Source organism: Lynx rufus, unplaced genomic scaffold (genome assembly GCF_022079265.1).
Source record: "Lynx rufus isolate CCGP_SWC_20201006 ecotype Redwood Valley unplaced genomic scaffold, mLynRuf1.p SCAF_14, whole genome shotgun sequence".
NCBI classification, from domain to species: Eukaryota; Metazoa; Chordata; class Mammalia; order Carnivora; family Felidae; genus Lynx; species Lynx rufus.
Genome location: NW_025814828.1, coordinates 17,516,825 through 17,535,769, shown reverse-complemented (window position 1 = coordinate 17,535,769; position 18,945 = coordinate 17,516,825). Strand labels below are relative to the sequence as shown.

Here is an 18,945-nt window from a genome sequence, read left to right as displayed (position 1 = left end):
AAAAGAGGACAAGATCCTTGCCATCATTTTTCTCTAGGCATTAACAAAATTACATCAGATTAATAAAGGATCTGAAGTATATTTGTAAGAGATAAACACTAAATTTTGTTTTAGGTTTTTTACATAGAAGTATTGTGATAGAATAAAGTGGGAAAAGACAGTGAAAGAAATAATATATATTATTTGGACATACAACAGTCATCACTTATCATTCTCTATCACAATCATCACAAATACCTACTTGTTAGCATGTGCCAGGGACTGTTTTAATTGTTTTCTATTCATTTCACAATAGCCTATGTGGTATAAACTATCATTATTTCTGTTTTAGAGATAAGGAAACTGAGGTACAGAGAAGCTAGGGAGTCTGTCCAAGGTAGTGAAGCCAGGTTTCAAGCCTAGGCAGTCTGACTCCAGACGACATTCTCAACCAGTAGGCTCCTGACTTACCGATTTATTAACAGAAGAGTTGTGCACCTTCACTTTTATTATAACATAATATTTGGCAATTGTAGATATTCAATTCAACCATTGACTGTTTAACACATATTCTGAAGACCTCTTTAGCCCACCTGCACAATGTGCAATGTGGTTATAAAGACTAACGGGCATTTTACAAACTTATTTTATTCATCTTTTCTTCTGAAAATGGTAAGCAGAAGTTGACTATATTTATCTCTACACTTCTTTCAATATTGTTCATTACTGATTACAAATTAAGGTGTCTGACAAGAGCTCTAAATAGTTTCATTAATGGTTAGGGCATAGAGAAAGTCTAATATTCTAAGATAAATGTTTAGAAAAGGCAGTACAGTCATGCAGATAATAAAAATTCATGGACATACTCTAGTTGTGCCTCTAGAAACAAAATTTTGAGCAATTATTACACAAACTAGGAACTTCAAGACTGGCAATTATAAGCTAAAGCAGGTATCTGTTATTTATAGGAAGAAAATCTCACCATTAATTATATATAACTGTTACACGATTTATATTAAAGTTAATTTGTTCAGAAGGATAAAAATATATATTTTTCATTTTTAATGATTTTTTCAATGTTTCCTTATTTTTGAGAGAAAGAGAATGCACACAATCAGGGGAAGGGCAGAGAGAGAGGGGGACATAGGATCTGAAGCAGGCTCTGTGTTGACAGCAGAGAGCCAAGTGAGGGGTTTGAACTCATGAACCATGAGATCATGACCTGAGCCGAAGCTGGAAGCTTAACTAACTGAGCCACCCAGGTGCCACCCAAAATATTTTTAAAATGCTTAAATACAGAAGGATCTATTTATGTATACAGAGTTTAATTCTAGCAACTTCATGGAAGCAATAGGATACAAATAAAGCACATTTTAAAATTGGGGGCGCCTGGGTGGCGCAGTCGGTTAAGCGTCCGACTTCAGCCAGGTCACGATCTCGCGGTCCGTGAGTTCGAGCCCCGCGTCGGGCTCTGGGCTGATGGCTCAGAGCCTGGAGCCTGTTTCTGATTCTGTGTCTCCCTCTCTCTCTGCCCCTCCCCCGTTCATGCTCTGTCTCTCTCTGTCCCAAAAAAAAAAAATGAATAAACGTTGAAAAAAAAAATTTTAAAATTGCCACAAAGAATGAAGATATTGTGTTATGCAATATTTTCATTTCAAACCTAATACGCCATTTGTTGTAACGTCTTTTAATAATAAAAACTGACTTCATAGTTTTTATCTCCCTTTGGTAGTATTAATGAGAAAAATGGCCAAAAAAGTCAGGTGCCCAAAGAAAGTAAAAGAAGCAAGTTGCTTGGATGAGTTTCAAGTTAATCATCTTCCAAATAATGAAGAGTCCACAGAAATACATCTGATCATTTGTTCACCTTTCAGAAAGGGTCAAACAGTAGGAGGACATGTAATTCAAATGGCTCTACTTCTGGAACAGAGACAAATCTGGTCTTCCATTTCATCAAAACCTTCATTCTTCCTTATTCTTTTTTTCTTTTTTTAAAACCAATTAATTAATTCCAGAGCTGACTTGAACAGTTCCCTCTCTCCTGCTTAGCTTGCCAAAGTGACATTTGCTTCACTTGGTCTCCAAATGTCAACCAATGGGAGCCAGAGCAACCTCACAGTCAAGTCAATGGAGTAGGGCATATTTGAGGATAATCCAAGTGTCTAATAGCAAAAGGACACTCTGAGGCCAAGAGGTTTCCCCAAGGATGTCTCCCCCAAGCCCTTTCTTCTCTGTTCAACTCATCTCTTGGTTCTGATCTAGTCTTGATATGTTGCAATAGTTCTCATTTTGCCTCCTTTAATTTTCTGCTAATCATTGTTGTTTAAAAACATTTTAGAAGCTAGTTTCATGTTTTAATCATAACTAAGTATGTTTCCCATCATTCCTTATAATGCTTATGACTCTCAAAACTAAGAAATCCTAGGGGATTTGACTAATTAGGTATAAAGTTGATGAACAATTTATCTAGTTCATCAGTGGAAGAACCAACCAGTTACCCTTTGCCTATGAAAGATGTTGTTTTGAAACTGGCAGAAGACCTTCTGCAGATGTTGTAAGTTAATTAAACTTCTTTAAATCTTGGTATACTCTCACCTCTATTTCTCTCCTTCAAGTACCATTTAGACATTTCTTATGGCTAAGCACATGCTAAATGTTACCAAAATTCTTAAATCTATTTATTTCAAATGTGACTGACTAAACTTGTTTATGTGGTGAATGATTTTTTTAAAAATTAAAAAAAATATTTTTAATGTTTATTTAGTTTTGAGAGAGAGAGAGAGAGAGAGTACGAGCAGGGGAGGGGCAAAGAGAGAGAGGGAGACAGAATCTTTAGCGGGCTGGGCTCTAGGCTCTGAGCTGTCAGCACAGAACCCGACACGTGGCTCAAACCCATGAACCATGAGATCATGACCTGAGCCAAAGTCAGATGCTCAATCTACTGAGCCACCCAGGCGCCCCAGTGAATGATTTTTAAAATGATACCTTGAATGAATCATATAAAATTTATATTTAGGCATCTCTTTAATATGAATCACAAGAAATAGTTTTTACTTAACTTTTTACTAATATTCAACATTTTGGGTTTTTCTTTTCCTCCTTTGGAAATATTTTCCCAATGAAGTGCTGCCAATTGTGCTTTAATAATGATTTCCCTAGGTGGTTCCAGTTTTAAAATCACCCTCTGAGGGGCACCTGGGTGGCTCAGTTGGTTAAGCGTCTGACTCTGACTCTTGACTCTGGCTCAGGTCATGATCTTAGGGTTTGTGTGTCCCTCTCCCTCTCTCTGTCCCTCCCCTACTGGCGCTCCCCTTGCCCTGCCATCTGGCTTTCAAAATAAATAAATAAACTTAAAAAAATAAAGTCACCCTCCTAATTCTCTCACACTTCCATTAAGCAATTTCAGCTTTAAATGTGGGATAATGGAACAAGCTTTGCTAACGTGTACTTCATTGAGATTTACCTGGACTTAAACCCTGGCTCTATTACCTATGTGATATAGGGCAAATTGGTGAAGATCTGTGATTCCATTTTCTCATTTGGAAAATAAGAAAGTACCTACTCTACAGAGTTGTGAGAAAATACTTGGCAAATGGAAACACTCGTCTTTTTTTTCTCTTCCAGTCTTTCTCAGACTAACTGAATCTGGTTGTTAGCATTTTAAGTTTATGACTGTTCCAAAGAGCAGACCCATATCTACCTCTTTCAAATTTAAAAAATAAAAGACCTGTCCAGGGCTATACCTTCCATTAAAACAAATCAAGATTTTGGGGCACCTGGGTGGCTCAGTCAGTTAAGCGTCTGACTTCAGCTCAGGTCATGATCTCATGGTTGGTGAGTTCGACCTCACATCAGGCTCTGTGTGGATGGCTCAGAGCCTGGAGCCTGCTTCAGATTCTGTGTCTCCTTCTCTCTCTGATCCTCACCTGTTCGCTCACTCCCTCCCTCTCTCTCTCGGAAAAAAATAAACATTAAAAAATTTTTAAAAAATCAAGATTTCATAATGTCCATTAATTAGCACTGTGTTGACTCACTTCACAAGGTTACTTTCCCCAATGATTTCAGGGGAAATTGGTGGGGGAAAAAATCAGGCTCTTTTCTCCAAATACTGTCCTTAGAACCACAGGCTCATAGAGTTAGAGGAAGCTTTAAAGATGATCTAGTCCACCCTCCCTTTCTTCCTCCAACATTCTATGCATGAAAATAGCAAGGCCAAGGAGGTTAAATTTACTCCTCCACCTCCTCAAGATCACACTCACGGCTATATTTTATGTAAGTGATTTGTAACTAGGTGTCCTGACTCCTAATCTAAAAGAATATATACTAATTCCTAATCTCCCACTCCACAAATCATGCTGAGAGAGCTTCCTTTCTTTATAACTACTGAAAAACAGGGTGCCTGGGTGGCTCAGTTGGTTTAGCGTCCAACTCTTGGTTTTGGCTCAGGTGGTGATCTCATAGCTTGTGAGTTTGAGCCTTACATCGGGCCCTGTGCTGACAGTGCAGAGCCTGCTTGGAATTCTTTCTCGCTGCCCCTTCCCCTCTCTCTCTCTTTCAAAATAAATAAACTTAAAGAAATATAACTACTAAAAAGGGAAACATAAAAAGGAAAATCTTCAATACTACAGGTTGGAAGATGCTTTAAATGAAACTGGACTGTGTAAAGATAGCCAAAGGGAACGGTAAGAATTTAAAATCATTAGTATCACTTCAAATAAATTTATAAATATTAAAAATAAACTCTTAAAACTAATTAAATTTAGATACTATACTTATAGGCTATGATGATGGTATACTTGCTGGCTTTCTGATATACTGATTTCCATCTTCCTAGGAAAACACTGATAAAAGGTACAAAAGCAGGAGAAACTATAGTTATCAAAAAGTAATTTGCCAAATATCAGGAGAAAAGTCATTCATAATATAGATGGCTTCACAGTGAAAAATCACTATTATGCATTGAATAAAAGCCACATAAAAAGCTAAACTTGCTTATAGATCTTTAAGAATATATTACTTGAATTATATTATTTCCAAGACTTCTATTTTCTAAATATCAATAATTATATCCTATGAAAATTCATCTGCAAGGAGAAAGGAGAAACACTGGAGCACCAAACTAATAATTTACAATTGTGTAGGGGGTAAGATGTTCTCCAGTCAGTTTCCTGTTTTTTGTCTCTCTCATTAATATTAATTTTATATGCTTTATTTCTAGAGGCCCATTAAAGAAATTTAACATCTGGGTTAAATTTAGAACCAATATAATTTTTAATCAAGTGAATAAAATATAGAAGATGATTATTATTACATAATAAAAAAATATATCTCTAGATGTCAGCCTAGTTTTGGCAAAATCCACTTGCTTACTCACTCTTTTAAGAAAGAATGGATGTGAGTTATAAACAATATTGGGTTTGTTTAGCTTATACAACCTAAGAGAAAAGAGTCCTATTAAAACCAGTACAAAACAAAGCAAAACAAACAAAACACCTACTGGCATGGGCAGGTAACAATGTAGTTCTTAGTATAAAACTGTTAAACTTCCTTTAAACCTAAGGAACTTTGGTAGGGGGGGTGAAAGAATGTAATACAAGCTAATTTATCACAGGATAATTTAGAAATTGCCATTTTAAATTCCTTTTCATTTTCACTTATCTTCATAAAACTTCTTTTCACAACAAACTCCCACTACTTTAATTTACCTCTAGAAAAAAAATACCAAAATATCCTAAGTTTGTTAGAATTTATGGATTCCCATATTTGGAGGCTACTTTGCCCACATCATTAGCCATCCAATGATGGATGGTGGCTTTGATAAACATGGTAGCTCTTACCAGCCCTTCACTTGGTTTGATGTTTGCCAGCTGAATCACTTCTAGGTGGGCAGACTGTGAAACCAGAGGATCTGATGACAGGGATATGATGTGGTCACAGACTCCAGAAAGAGTTTTACACTGAAAAAAAAATTAGGATGAACACATGTTGTATGTAACACGTGAATCACTTTTTGTTATAACTTTATTACAAGAAAAAATTAAAGAAACATAAGCAGGTGACTTTTTTTTCTATAAAATCTGCATAAAATAGGTATTCAGGTGAAAAAAACATAACACATACACAACACACCTATATTCTAAATTATGGATACAAGAACTAAAGATCAAAATACAAGAAAGTTATGGTTTTGTTTCTCTTGTTTGATTCATCAGACCTAAAATCAAATCATTATTCCTAAATAATCTTAATAACCACACAACTTCTTGATAACAACCTCTGGATGTAACTAAACTCAATAATTTCAAAACCACCAATGATATGATCAGAAAAGTTTAAAAACAATCCAGTAAACGACCAAGAAGATGAATGTTCCAAGTCTGCTCAGTGAACTTCTCCTACTTACTTGTATATACTTTACTGTTCAAGGTTACCTTTCTATAAATTTCCTATGTCCTTCAGGTAAAGTTTGCCACTTCTTCAATACTGGTTTCTCAGCATTCTATGAAGTCTAAAATTGCATAAATTCTAAAATTGCTTCATTCTGAATCCCTTGAGGCAGAAGCCATGTCCTACTCATCTCTGACTTCTCTTCCTCCCCCTTCCCCACACCTCCACACCAGGTAGAGAGATCTTACAACATATAAGGTACTCAGTAAATACGAGTTGAATAAACTGAGGAACAAAGGAGCTTTAGCACTTAGTAGAGTGGCTTGACTGAGGACAGAGAGCTAATACTTTAGGTTAGGATAAATCTATTCATGCTGCTATAAAACAGATATAAATATGTTAGAGTGAGACATGGTAAAATCATGAAGAGTGGAACATAAGTGAATGACGCTTGGAGTACACTTTCCTCAAATATGCTAGCCCTTAGAAACTTCAGACTCTCACTGTGCTTACTGGAACCAGGTGTCCATCATTTGGTTTCTTCTTCTTATTATTATTTACCTTTATTGTAGGAAGAGCTATTATTTTTCAGCAGTCAAGGTGTCATTTTCTGTCCATTTCCAACATGTTACATTTGTTCTGTGACCACTACATTACTCAGTTGTAAGGGAGACAGTTCTCTCTGTCTGGTCAAGATAATAATGACTCTCTTCTTAGTTGCTACACTCTTTGTACATGGCCCGTGGCCTCTCATTCTGCACTGGGTTCAGCTTCCTCATACCAAACAAACTGCCAAACTAAATTTCCCTTGTAATTTCACTCCTTTTTGCATCTACTTCTCAAGGCTGCACTTTTATTGCAGCTATCAGCCTCCAAAGTGAGACATTAGCTGGTAAGATACCAATAACCATGGAAAGAACATGGGCTTGATATAAAGATAGATGTGGGCGATCATCACAGTGCCAGTTACTTGCTGTGTAACTGTGAGCAAGTTATTTTATACCCTTGAGGCTCAATTTCCTCATGTAGAAAATGGGGTGATAAAAATTGCTCTATATGACAAATCAGGTTAAGGTATAAAGAAAGAGCGTAATATGGCTCCAATCCAAACAAGACACTATATAAATGCTTATTTTTCCCCTGTTGCTTTCTCTACCCTCAGAGGGCTTAATCTTTACTCATGAGATGAATAATCTCATTATTCTTCATTACATGGCCGTGTTGACCATTTTACAATGACCAGTGATCACACTGCATGGCCATAATGGGAGAGTTCACATCTCTTTACTATTTCTGATGTTCAAATCTCAATGCTCAGATACAATGAAGGTATTTACCCCGAAAAGCTGCTAAGCATAGTGCCAAGAGGAATACCACTTCTTAGAAATTGGGAATTCTACAGGGCCTGATGTATTTGACCTGTGCAATTGCATACGGGGCTGTACTTAGCATTATGCTCTGCTGTTGAGGTCTTGGAATTCTCCATTGTTCTTGAACAAGGGACTTGACATTTTCATTTTGCACTAGATCTCACATGTTTGTAGCACATCTTGGCACCCTAGTTGTGTGTGTGCGTGAGCGTTTTAATTCCTCTTGAAAATATTCATCAGCAGCCATGGGGGAAAGGACAGAATGGCAGTACTCAACATACAAAAACTGGCTGCATTTCAAATTGTTGATGTTTACAGGAAAGAAAACACTTTTGGGCAGATTTAAATCTTTTAGCTATTCCTTTCCTCCCATGTATGGCTACATTTTCATTCTTATTTTCTCTTTATCTCAAGAGGGTGATAATATTGTTAATTCTTAAGCATTTCTAAATAGGATACTTGGATTGCATGATAATCTAAAGGAGATATAATCTAAATCAGTACTAAATCAGTATACTAAAAAGAAACCTTTGTCGTTTCTACAAATTGAATTATTTTAAAAGTCCAATGCATAAATAAATAGGAAAGTAATGGACATATTTAAATGGCTCAACATGTGTACATGACAACATTCAGGGCCTCATACGACACACTGGTAATGAGCAATAGCAGCTCTCCAATTCAGGCACTGGAAGCACTTAGAAGTGGGGTAGAAGAAGGAAAGGCAGAAATACTAGACTGTAGACATGTTTACAAAAAAGAAAATACCAATTAAATCCACCGTATTAAGTTGCAAATCATTTTCTCAGATTCCTCTTCTTGAGTAATTTTGTTTGCCAAATACTTGCTATGTGCAAGGTCTGCTGGAATACAAAAGATGAGTAAAACAATGACTTTACCAGAAAAGCCATCAGGATTTAACAGATTAAAGATCTTGAAAAAATAATAAAAAGACTTAGAAAAGAAACTCCACTAGAACCTTGCTGCCTGTTTTAGAGATAATGTACTAGAACCTTTATATTATAGTATTTGGCACTTGACTTAATAAGCCAATTAGAAGGGGTATAAAGCCTGGTTTTATATGCTAATTCTACACTCATTACTGCATCATACATCAAGCCACTGCAGGAAACCACATTAAAAGTACTAGGCAAAGTTCCAGGGAAGTTATTTGACACATTCTTGTAAAAAGCAAATTTGCTCATTCAGTAAAATCACGAGATATTATGTTGTTAACATTTTAAAACACAGCATTATCTACTGTTACCTAATTTCTAGAAAAAGAAAATTATAAGATAGCAAGAAAAATACATCTTCTATTATTATAAGTGAACATCAATATTACAGAGCACCTATAGCATATCTGGCACAATGCTAAATAGATGACCTTTGAATGACATGGGTTTGAACTGCGTGGGCCCACTTATACACAGAATTTTTATAGTACAGTCCTGTAAATGTATTCTCTCTTCCTTAGGATTTCCTTAATGACATGTTCTTTTCTCTAGCTTAATTTATTATAAGAATATACTATAAATACATAAAACATACAAAGTATGTGTTAATCAACTGTCTTATAGGTAAGGCTTCTGGTCAACAGTAGGCTATTAACTAGTTAAGGTTTTGTGGAGTCAAAAGTTATACATGGATTTTTTTTAACTGCATAGCAGTTTGGTGCATTGTTCAAGGGTCAATTATACTTCATATTCATTATCTCATTTATCCTTATAACAACTTCCTGAAGTAGATATTATTATAGCCAGCATAGCAGAGGAGAAAGCAAGGCTAAATAAACAGATCAAGGTCCATTGCCTTGGAAGAAAAAGGACTTGAATTCTTCATCGTTATGCTTAACATCTCTCATTTCAATCCCTAAGTTGGAACTTGTTTTGATCAATTTCTTTTTATATTGCTTAATCCTATGTCTGTATGAAATGGATGTTATATAGTATGTTTAAACTATATACTATAATGAAATACAAGGCAATTCTGCAAACATTCTTGCAATCTAGAATGCCATTTAGATAAGGAATAGTAGATCTGAGAGTGTGAAAGACACAGCTCTCTGGGAAAATGTAAAGCCATATTTGCAGCAGCAGGACAACTCTATCCTAGCTAGAAGATGACTTGGTAACCACCTGTATTAAGGGGATTTTTCTGGTATTTCTGCAATATTCATACCAAAGAATTTTTAATTCTATTTATCTTTAGTTCTAAAAACAGAAAATTTGAACCTAAAATTAAACCTAGTAAATAATATGCCTTTAATAAAGTTAAAGGGAAACTTAAGATAGCAATGAATATTATAACTGACCTTGTGGATTCTGTTATGAGCTACCCATGATGGTAACAAAAAATAGTGACTAAATAGCAGGTGACAGGTCTAGCTAGGACTTAAGAACCTTTTAAAACAAAAGAGGGTCATGGGCTAGAAGTAATGGTACTGTGACTTTTTTCTCTCCAACTGTTCATATTAATTTCAACTATGAATTAATAGAGCATGTTCTCAGAGTGAAATGGGAAGTTTTCATATTCCATTCTATATACATCTTATATTTTACATACATTTGCGCGCGCACACACACACACACACACACACACATCTGGTTCACCCAAATCTAAAAGTTCAAAATGGGAAAAACACCTGAACACAGCAGGTTTAGTATAAAATTAATGGTTTTAAAATAGTTGTAAAAGCAACATTTTAGTCACTGTGGAGATTGAAAAAACAGCACCCTTACATTAACATATTAACTAATAATAACAGTATTATTTCATTATCACTGAATTTATCAAATAGTTTTTAGATTACTATGTAAAGTTTCAGTGATTATGTTTTACAAAGGGAACACAAAAAGTATTCTAAGTACAAACAATAGTGAAAACCTAAGGGAAAGGAAAGAAGTCTTTCCTATATTAGTTACCATCAGAACATACTCAGACATGATTGAGCTACTTAAAGTATTTTTATTTGTTTTTCTAGATAAGTGAAGTGCTGGAATCAGTTATTCTGAATGTATTGGAGGAAATGAATGGAACTATCTTTAGGTTAAAAAATCAGAAATTCATTTCAATTAAGAAAGAACTTCAGGCTCATAAGCTGAACAAGAGATTCTACCACCCCCCAAAAAAAGATTTTACAAACGGACATTTCTAGAAACTCTTCAGGTATATACATATATACAAGGGACAAGAATATAAAACAAAGATAAAATGAGGAAACAACAAACAGATGCATATACGTTTTAAAATAGCAACATTGATGTAAAAGCTACGATTTAAGAATAGCTTAAATGATTCAGGTTTATTATCAATAAAATGGAAAATAGTAGCAAAAGTTTTACTCTTTATGAACTTTTTATTTTATTTATTTTGAGACATAGGGAGACCACGAGCAGGGGAGGAGCAGAGAGAGAGGAAGAGAGAGAATCCCAAGCAGGTTTCACACTGTTAGCACTGAGCCCAGTGAGGGACTCGATTTCAGGAACCATGAGATCATGACCTGAGCTGAAATTAAAAGTCAGATGCTTAACTGACTGAGCCACCCAGGTGCCCCAACAAAAGTTTTATTTTGATAGTGTATACACAGTAAAAGTATTAATATAGCTGATATTTCAATTAAAATAGTCTGGAGGACAGAACACGTTTTTACTTTGGTTTGTCTATTAGTATAATTCAGTATTACAAATCATGTAATCCTGTGACAATTTAGGATGACATCTGCATTGTATTTTGTGAATGAGAGGTTTTGTTTTTACAAAATAGTATACATTTATTCTAATATTAATAGTGAGAACTCTAAATGATATAAGCCTCATTCAGAAATATAGTATTCTTAGTATCTTAATACTTCCTATATCTCTGTTGAGCTAACAATTTTGTAGTTCTAATTATGATGGCTCCCTAATAAGATACAAGGAGTAAAGAATCAGAGGTAACTTTGAAAGAGTGAAATCCACAAACAGAATTTAAATTGGTATTCAAAAGCATTATTCTATGTAAATATTCCCCAACCCAGGAAGAATTTCTTGCTCATATGAGTAAACAGAATTGAAGGAGAAACAATCTTTTAACCCTAAAAAACAAATAGAATGAAATTTCAATTTTAACCCAATGTAAAAAATCATATCTATATACAGTGAAGATTAAGAGTTTCAAATAGCTTCAGAATACAACTGTAGGAGCAAATAAATAAAGGTTTTATGAACTTTGTTCCAACAAGGCCTAGAAAGCTCTGCAATTCCTTTAGGTTTCAAATTCTGATGGTGGGGAGAAAAACACAACAAAACAGCTAACAGAATGAAAAGAAACCACCACCACTCTTCATACAGCCATTCATTCATTCAACAATCACTGAGTATCTGCTAATGATTCAAATGCCCACTATTACATTCAAGAATTTCACAACCTGGTGTTTCAGGTAATCTATTTGGCTTTGTCCTTAATGTCACTTACATTAAACATGTTGTCCTTGTGTTCCTGATAATGGAAAAGAGGCAATAACACTTTAAAACAACCATCATTCACGAATGATGAGGCTATGAAGGATGAGGTCAGTACCAAACAGTGAGAGAACATCAGTGCCAAATGTGTACCTGCTTTGATGAGCAAGAAGTGGACCCATGACACTTCCAAATTATTTCCAACTGCATCTCTGAAGCATCCTGGTCTGAATTAAAGTTGACACAAGACGCTCCACTCTCTGGTTTCTGACAGGAAAACAGTCAGCTGGAAACCAGTATTTAATCTAGGAAAATCTCCATTATATTTGCCTGCTTTCTCAGGGGCGAGAAATAGAGCCAGACAGGCTTGCAGTGGGTCCCCAGATAGTTGAGAGAACACTCATTAGGGTGAAAATTTCCAGGCTCAAAATTAACAAGGGTCTGGACATGCTAGTGGCTCAACTAAGAAGTGGGTTATTAGGAAGAGGATGCCCTTTTACTTTAGAGTCAAATAGCAAGACTGAAGGAGTTCATTATAATTAAATGAACTGCTGGAAAATCCAGGCACTGTGTGTGTGTGTGTGTATGTGTGTGTGTGTGTGTGTGTGTGTGTGTGTGTGTATGTGTATATATATGTATATGTATATACACATATATACATATGTGCATATATATATACACATACACACACACACACATACACATATGGTATAGGTATACATACACACACATATACATACAGAGAGAGAGAGAGAGAGAGAGAGAGAGAGAGAGATAGTTTATGGGCAAATATTGAAAAATAGCAGAGACCTGGAGGGTAATGTCTTCACTTATAGCTGAGAAATTCAAAATTGCCATATGTGGGTTTTTTTGGAGGAAAGAACAATTGCACTGTGCCAGTTATGACTTTACTGGCTCTCAGTTCCAAATTCACCCTTCAGTGCTTGCTCTGTGATAATGGCTGGGACTTGTCAAGAATTTCTGCTTTACACCAAGCATTATGTTAAGCTTTTATCAGTAGAGGGCACTAAAGAAATGTGACCAGGGGAACGAGGCTTCTCTTTCAGGTTCCCTTGTGCTGCATTTTTGCTTGGTCTTGTTACTGCTGCATGGTCCATCAGTGATGGATGTGTGTGACAACACCCAGTGGTTCCATGATCATGCAGTCCCTCAGTGAACTCAAAGTCTCAGCCTGGGCTCAGTGACCATCATCCTGGGGCCCTCTCAGCCTCATACCCACAGCAGCACTCCACTCTCTCTATGAGTCTCCTACCAGCAACAGTTGCCTATATCTTAGAAGGCTGTCTCTTGCTTGCCTGGAAACTGTGGACCAGCTCTGGCTTAGGCAACCCTCTGGCTCTAATGAGTTCTGATCCACCTCAGCCTGGTGGGAGGGTGTTTGCCTATCAGCTGTCCTTCATTGTATATACCACCCTCCTTCATTCTAGGGAATGTTTTACAGTGTCTTTACATAGGTACTTTTCTATGATAGCTTAATAATTATTTAGATTAGGCTTCTGTTGTTTAAGTTATAGTTTGATTTCTGCCTCCAGACTGATCCCATTGCCTTGATGAAGAAATCTTGATATTTACAGTGACTGTAACTGTAGTTAAAAAAAATTCATAGTGTCAAAAACATCCATAGTGTCTTTGATCACAAAAAGAATGGTCTCAGATGAAGATAGCCCTTCAATTTATCACTTCATGTGACCATACTGTTTTCTACTGATTTTCTGAATTATCACCAAAGAATTATGGCATTTAGATCTTACTCCTATAACCCAACTTAATGAGAAAGGCTAATTTAGTTTCTTCACAGCTAGTAAGTGCCAGAATGAGGTCAGTCGGGACACCAAATCTCTTTAACTCTCAAATTGATACTCTTTCTACTACATTACTCTTGTTTCACTTGACTCCTCAACAAAAACAAATATTCTCTGAGAACAAGGATTGCACACCCAGTCTGCATAAGCATTTTATAATGTATAATGGGATCAGCAAATGTAATGTTAGCAAGAACAACCATATAAATATACTGATGTACATACTGTCTATGCAGATCATAATAAAACATATTAAAAACAGATTATCTTAATTTGTTATGTATGGCCACATTCCCTTTAGTGTATACACATATTTTCTTTTTGTTTCAGAAAAGACAAAGATTTTTTTTACCTCCATGATATTCTATCTGATTTCTTCTTTCCTCCTTAAAACTATGATTGTGGAAGTTACAGTTAAAATAATTTATAAGGCAATTAACCATCAAAATGTCAAAACCTGAAGATAATCTAATAGAACACTCAAGAAATCAATGCCTATTTCAGTAATAGTGTTAGCATGTATCTTCAGGGTGACCACAAAAATGACAGTGAAGGGGGCCAAGACAGAAGGGTCACATTAACTGTGACAACAAAGAAATATCTTAATTCTTTTCATCTATAAAACTGTTAGAATTCATGTTTTAATGAGATGGCTCAAAATTTGCATGTCCAAATGCTACCATTATAACCAAAATGTCAACCATGCAACAAAACAAAACAAAACAAAACAAAACAAAACAAAACAAAAACCCCTCCATTTGCAATGGCTCCAAACCACAGCTTTAAGAGAAGAGTCTAGCTATAATTGCCAAAGCTGCCTTTTCAAAGCATTAGGGACCTTTTGAAAACCAATGTAAAATTATTTTTGGAACCACAAAAGGCCCCGAATAGCCAAAGGAATTTTGAAGAAGAAGACCAAAGCAGGAGGCATCACAATCCCAGACTTTAGCCTCTACTACAAAGCTGTCATCATCAAGACAGCATGGTATTGGCACAAAAACAGACACACAGACCAATGGAATAGAATAGAAACCCCAGAACTAGACCCACAAACGTATGGCCAACTCATCTTTGACAAAGCAGGAAAGAACATCCAATGGAAAAAAGACAGCCTCTTTAACAAATGGTGCTGGGAGAACTGGACAGCAACATGCAGAAGGTTGAAACTAGACCACTTTCTCACACCATTTACAAAAATAAACTCAAAATGGATAAAGGACCTAAATGTGAGACAGGAAACCATCAGAACCTTAGAGGAGAAAGCAGGAAAAGACCTCTCTGACCTCAGCCGTAGCAATCTCTTACTCGACACATCCCCAAAGGCAAGGGAATTAAAAGCAAAAGTGAATTACTGGGACCTTATGAAGATAAAAAGCTTCTGCACAGCAAAGGAAACAACCAACAAAACTAAAAGGCAACCAACGGAATGGGAAAAGATATTTGCAAATGACATATCGGACAAAGGGCTAGTATCTAAAATCTATAAAGAGCTCACCAAACTCCACACCCGAAAAACAAATAACCCAGTGAAGAAATGGGCAGAAAACATGAATAGACACTTCTCTAAAGAAGACATCCAGATGGCCAACAGGCACATGAAAAGATGTTCAGCGTCGCTCCTTATCAGGGAAATACAAATCAAAACCACACTCAGGTATCACCTCATGCCAGTCAGAGTGGCCAAAATGAACAAATCAGGAGACTATAGATGCTGGAGAGGATGTGGAGAAACGGGAACCCTCTTGCACTGTTGGTGGGAATGCAAATTGGTGCAGCCGCTCTGGAAAGCAGTGTGGAGGTTCCTCCAAAAATTAAAAATAGACCTACCCTATGACCCAGCAATAGCACTGCTAGGAATTTATCCAAGGGATACAGGAGTACTGATGCATAGGGGCACTTGTACCCCAATGTTCATAGCAGCACTCTCAACAATAGCCAAATTATGGAAAGAGCCTAAATGTCCATCAACTGATGAATGGATAAAGAAATTGTGGTATATATACACAATGGAATACTATGTGGCAATGAGAAAGAATGAAATATGGCCTTTTGTAGCAACGTGGATGGAACTGGAGAGTGTGATGCTAAGTGAAATAAGCCATACAGAGAAAGACAGATACCATATGGTTTCACTCTTATGTGGATCCTGAGAAACTTAACAGGAACCCATGGGGGAGGGGAAGGAAAAAAAAAAAAGAGGTTAGAGTGGGAGAGAGCCAAAGCATAAGAGACTGTTAAAAACTGAGAACAAACTGAGGGTTGATGGGGGGTGGGAGGGAGGGGAGGATGGGTGATGGGTATTGAGGAGGGCACCTTTTGGGATGAGCACTGGGTGTTGTATGGAAACCAATTTGTCAATAAATTTCATATATATATAAAAAAAAAAGAATTATTCTAACAGCAAAAAAAAAATGAAAACCAATGTAAAATTATTTTTATGGTGTCCTTTGAGTGCCACTATTTTCAAGAAATCTCTAAATTTAAAATATTAATATCATTTTTATTTTATTACAGGGCATGCTGCTACCTGGTACCTATATCCTCAAGGTTTGACACAATCAGAAGAAAGCTATGCTTACAAAAATGATATGACATAGATAGTGGGGAAAAATCTCAAATGAGCTCTTTATTTTCCCCTCCAAGCTCTTCCCTTGGATCTGTTGCTTCTGTGTAGTTTTAGCCATTTCAAGACTAGATATCAGAGAAGGCATAATACTTTCAGTCCAGATGGAGTTTAGGAGTGAAGAACTCATACATGCAAAGACAGAAAAAAATTACACAGAATGTTTATGAAATAAAACAATTAGTTAACATGCCAAAATAAGCCTAATTCATGATCAAACTTAAATTAGTAAAGAAAAAAAATAGCTTAGAGGGAAAAGAGAAAAGAGAGAAGAGAGCACTCATGAGAATTTCCTTCCTATAAACTGTAAAGTACTGTATAACAAAAAGATAATCTTAACACTAACATAATAAAGTAGGCATTCACTGTGTTTATTCTTCCCATTATTTTTATGAAAGCAATAGGGGATAAAATGCCACTACAAAGCAAGTGCCATACACAAGACCACACAGTTGGTCAATGTAAAAGGTGCATTTGAGCTCAGTATAATCTGATTTAAACAATGTAACTTAATGATCTTGCCTGGTCTGAGATTTCCATGAGTTTATCAAAGCTGGCAAGTGTTCCAGGCTCATCAGCGAGAGCAGCAGGGCTATGACAAGCACAGTTTAAGTCTGCTGAAGCACAGCGTCTAAAATAGCTTCCCAGGAATGCTCCTCTCTCCACATTCAAAGACTGTAGTGAAAGGTGGGAGTGAGGAGAAAGTAGGGTACGGAACTCAAGAGAACTCCAGATTCCTTATAACTGATTTACTGTGTACAAAACAAGCATCTGTGCAGAGCAAAAACAGATGAGATGGGCTGCAACCTATCAGAGAATGTGTAATCAGGGCCAAGGCCTAACTGAGAGGGAAATACCAGATCAACAGAGGGGAAATACCTTACTGCTTATCATTAGACAACAATCACGTAGATACATAGTGCACATATGATCTGCATTTCCTTTCTGCCCTTTATGGCTGCACTGTGCCATCAGTTCCATTATACTTAATGACAAATTAAAGGAAACCCAAGTTGTCATTTCCTTTTGCTCCTTCTCACGTTTCATATTAACAGACATCTCCATATACCACTGCAACCAACCAACCAACCAACTTTTTTCTAACAAGTCTTTTGGTCTTCAGAGTCTACTGCTTTTGAATTTTAAGCATTAAAAAAATCCTATTTCAAAGATAAAAACAGTGAACATCAAGAAATCTAGCAGGTGTATCATAAAATTATCCATTTAAAACTATCAGAATTATGAATATAATAGAATATACACTTGTATAATTTTCCACTATAAAAGCAATGCAAACTAATTGAAGAAAATTGGGAAGATATTTGAAATTTAAAAAAATCAGCTGTTACCTTACCAAACACAATAAATATTCATATAGAATATTTTTTTCAAAGTTTCAATAGTGATGATTTGTTATGTTTATAATATTTTTAATCTGGTTTTTACTTAACATTATTATTTAGAATCTTACTTTTAACTTTGGAACATATTTTATGTATATTTATAAATATCACTTATACCTAAATTATATAATCAGATACAATTTGAAACAGTAACTATGAATAATAAATATTTCATCCTGTAATTGCACCATAACTTACTGAAGCATCACCCTATTATTTTCTGTTTTTCACTATTATACATAATGCTACTCTAAATACTTTCTGTTGTATTTTATAATTTATTTTAGACCAGATTCCCAAGATACTTTAGGAATATAGACTCTAGAGCCAGACTGCTTGAGTTAAATCCTACCTTAAATCCTTTCCATCTGTGTCACTTTGGGAACGTCAACTAACCTCTTTATGCTTTAGTTTCCTCATCTGTAAAATGGACATGATGGTATTAATACGTATTTTCCAAGGTTGTTATGAGGACCAAATGATTAGCTTATATTTAGCACTTGAAATAGTACCTACAGCATACTATAAATACTACAAAAATATTAGCATTAATGTTTTTGAGTCTTGAAATTGCCTAAAACTTAAAAAGGTTTAGTGAGTGCACATGCTTAGCAGTAAGGTACGTCCATTCAGTTTCATTAGATTTTTGCCAGCATTTGACTATTTTTAGTCTGTATTTGTGTATGTGTGTGTATTTGTGTTTATTAATTGATAGGTGAAAGTTTGAATTTCATTACTGTGTTACAGGGATTCCTTGTTTTCTGAGGAAAACTGCCACTAGAAAGTAATGGTAGTCTTTGTGATTTAATTTAGTGTTGCTGAGCTTGTCTCTTTAAGAAATATATAAATGCAATGATATTTGCATTATCTTTCTGATTTATCCAATGATATTTATCTATTTGATTTATTTAACAACCC

The 18,945-nt window shown here is 35.7% G+C and overlaps 1 protein-coding gene across 4 annotated transcripts in view; it reads right to left on the bottom strand.

The window, feature by feature from the left end:
* Positions 1-18,945, bottom strand: part of CNKSR2 (connector enhancer of kinase suppressor of Ras 2) — a 306,470-nt gene that overhangs the window by 145,882 nt on the left and 141,643 nt on the right. For all 4 annotated transcript variants that reach the window (XM_047075991.1, XM_047075992.1, XM_047075993.1 and 1 more), the window contains exon 6: positions 5,817-5,936. In XM_047075991.1, coding sequence (XP_046931947.1) covers positions 5,817-5,936 — 120 coding nt within the window. The remainder of the gene's footprint in view (positions 1-5,816; positions 5,937-18,945) is intronic.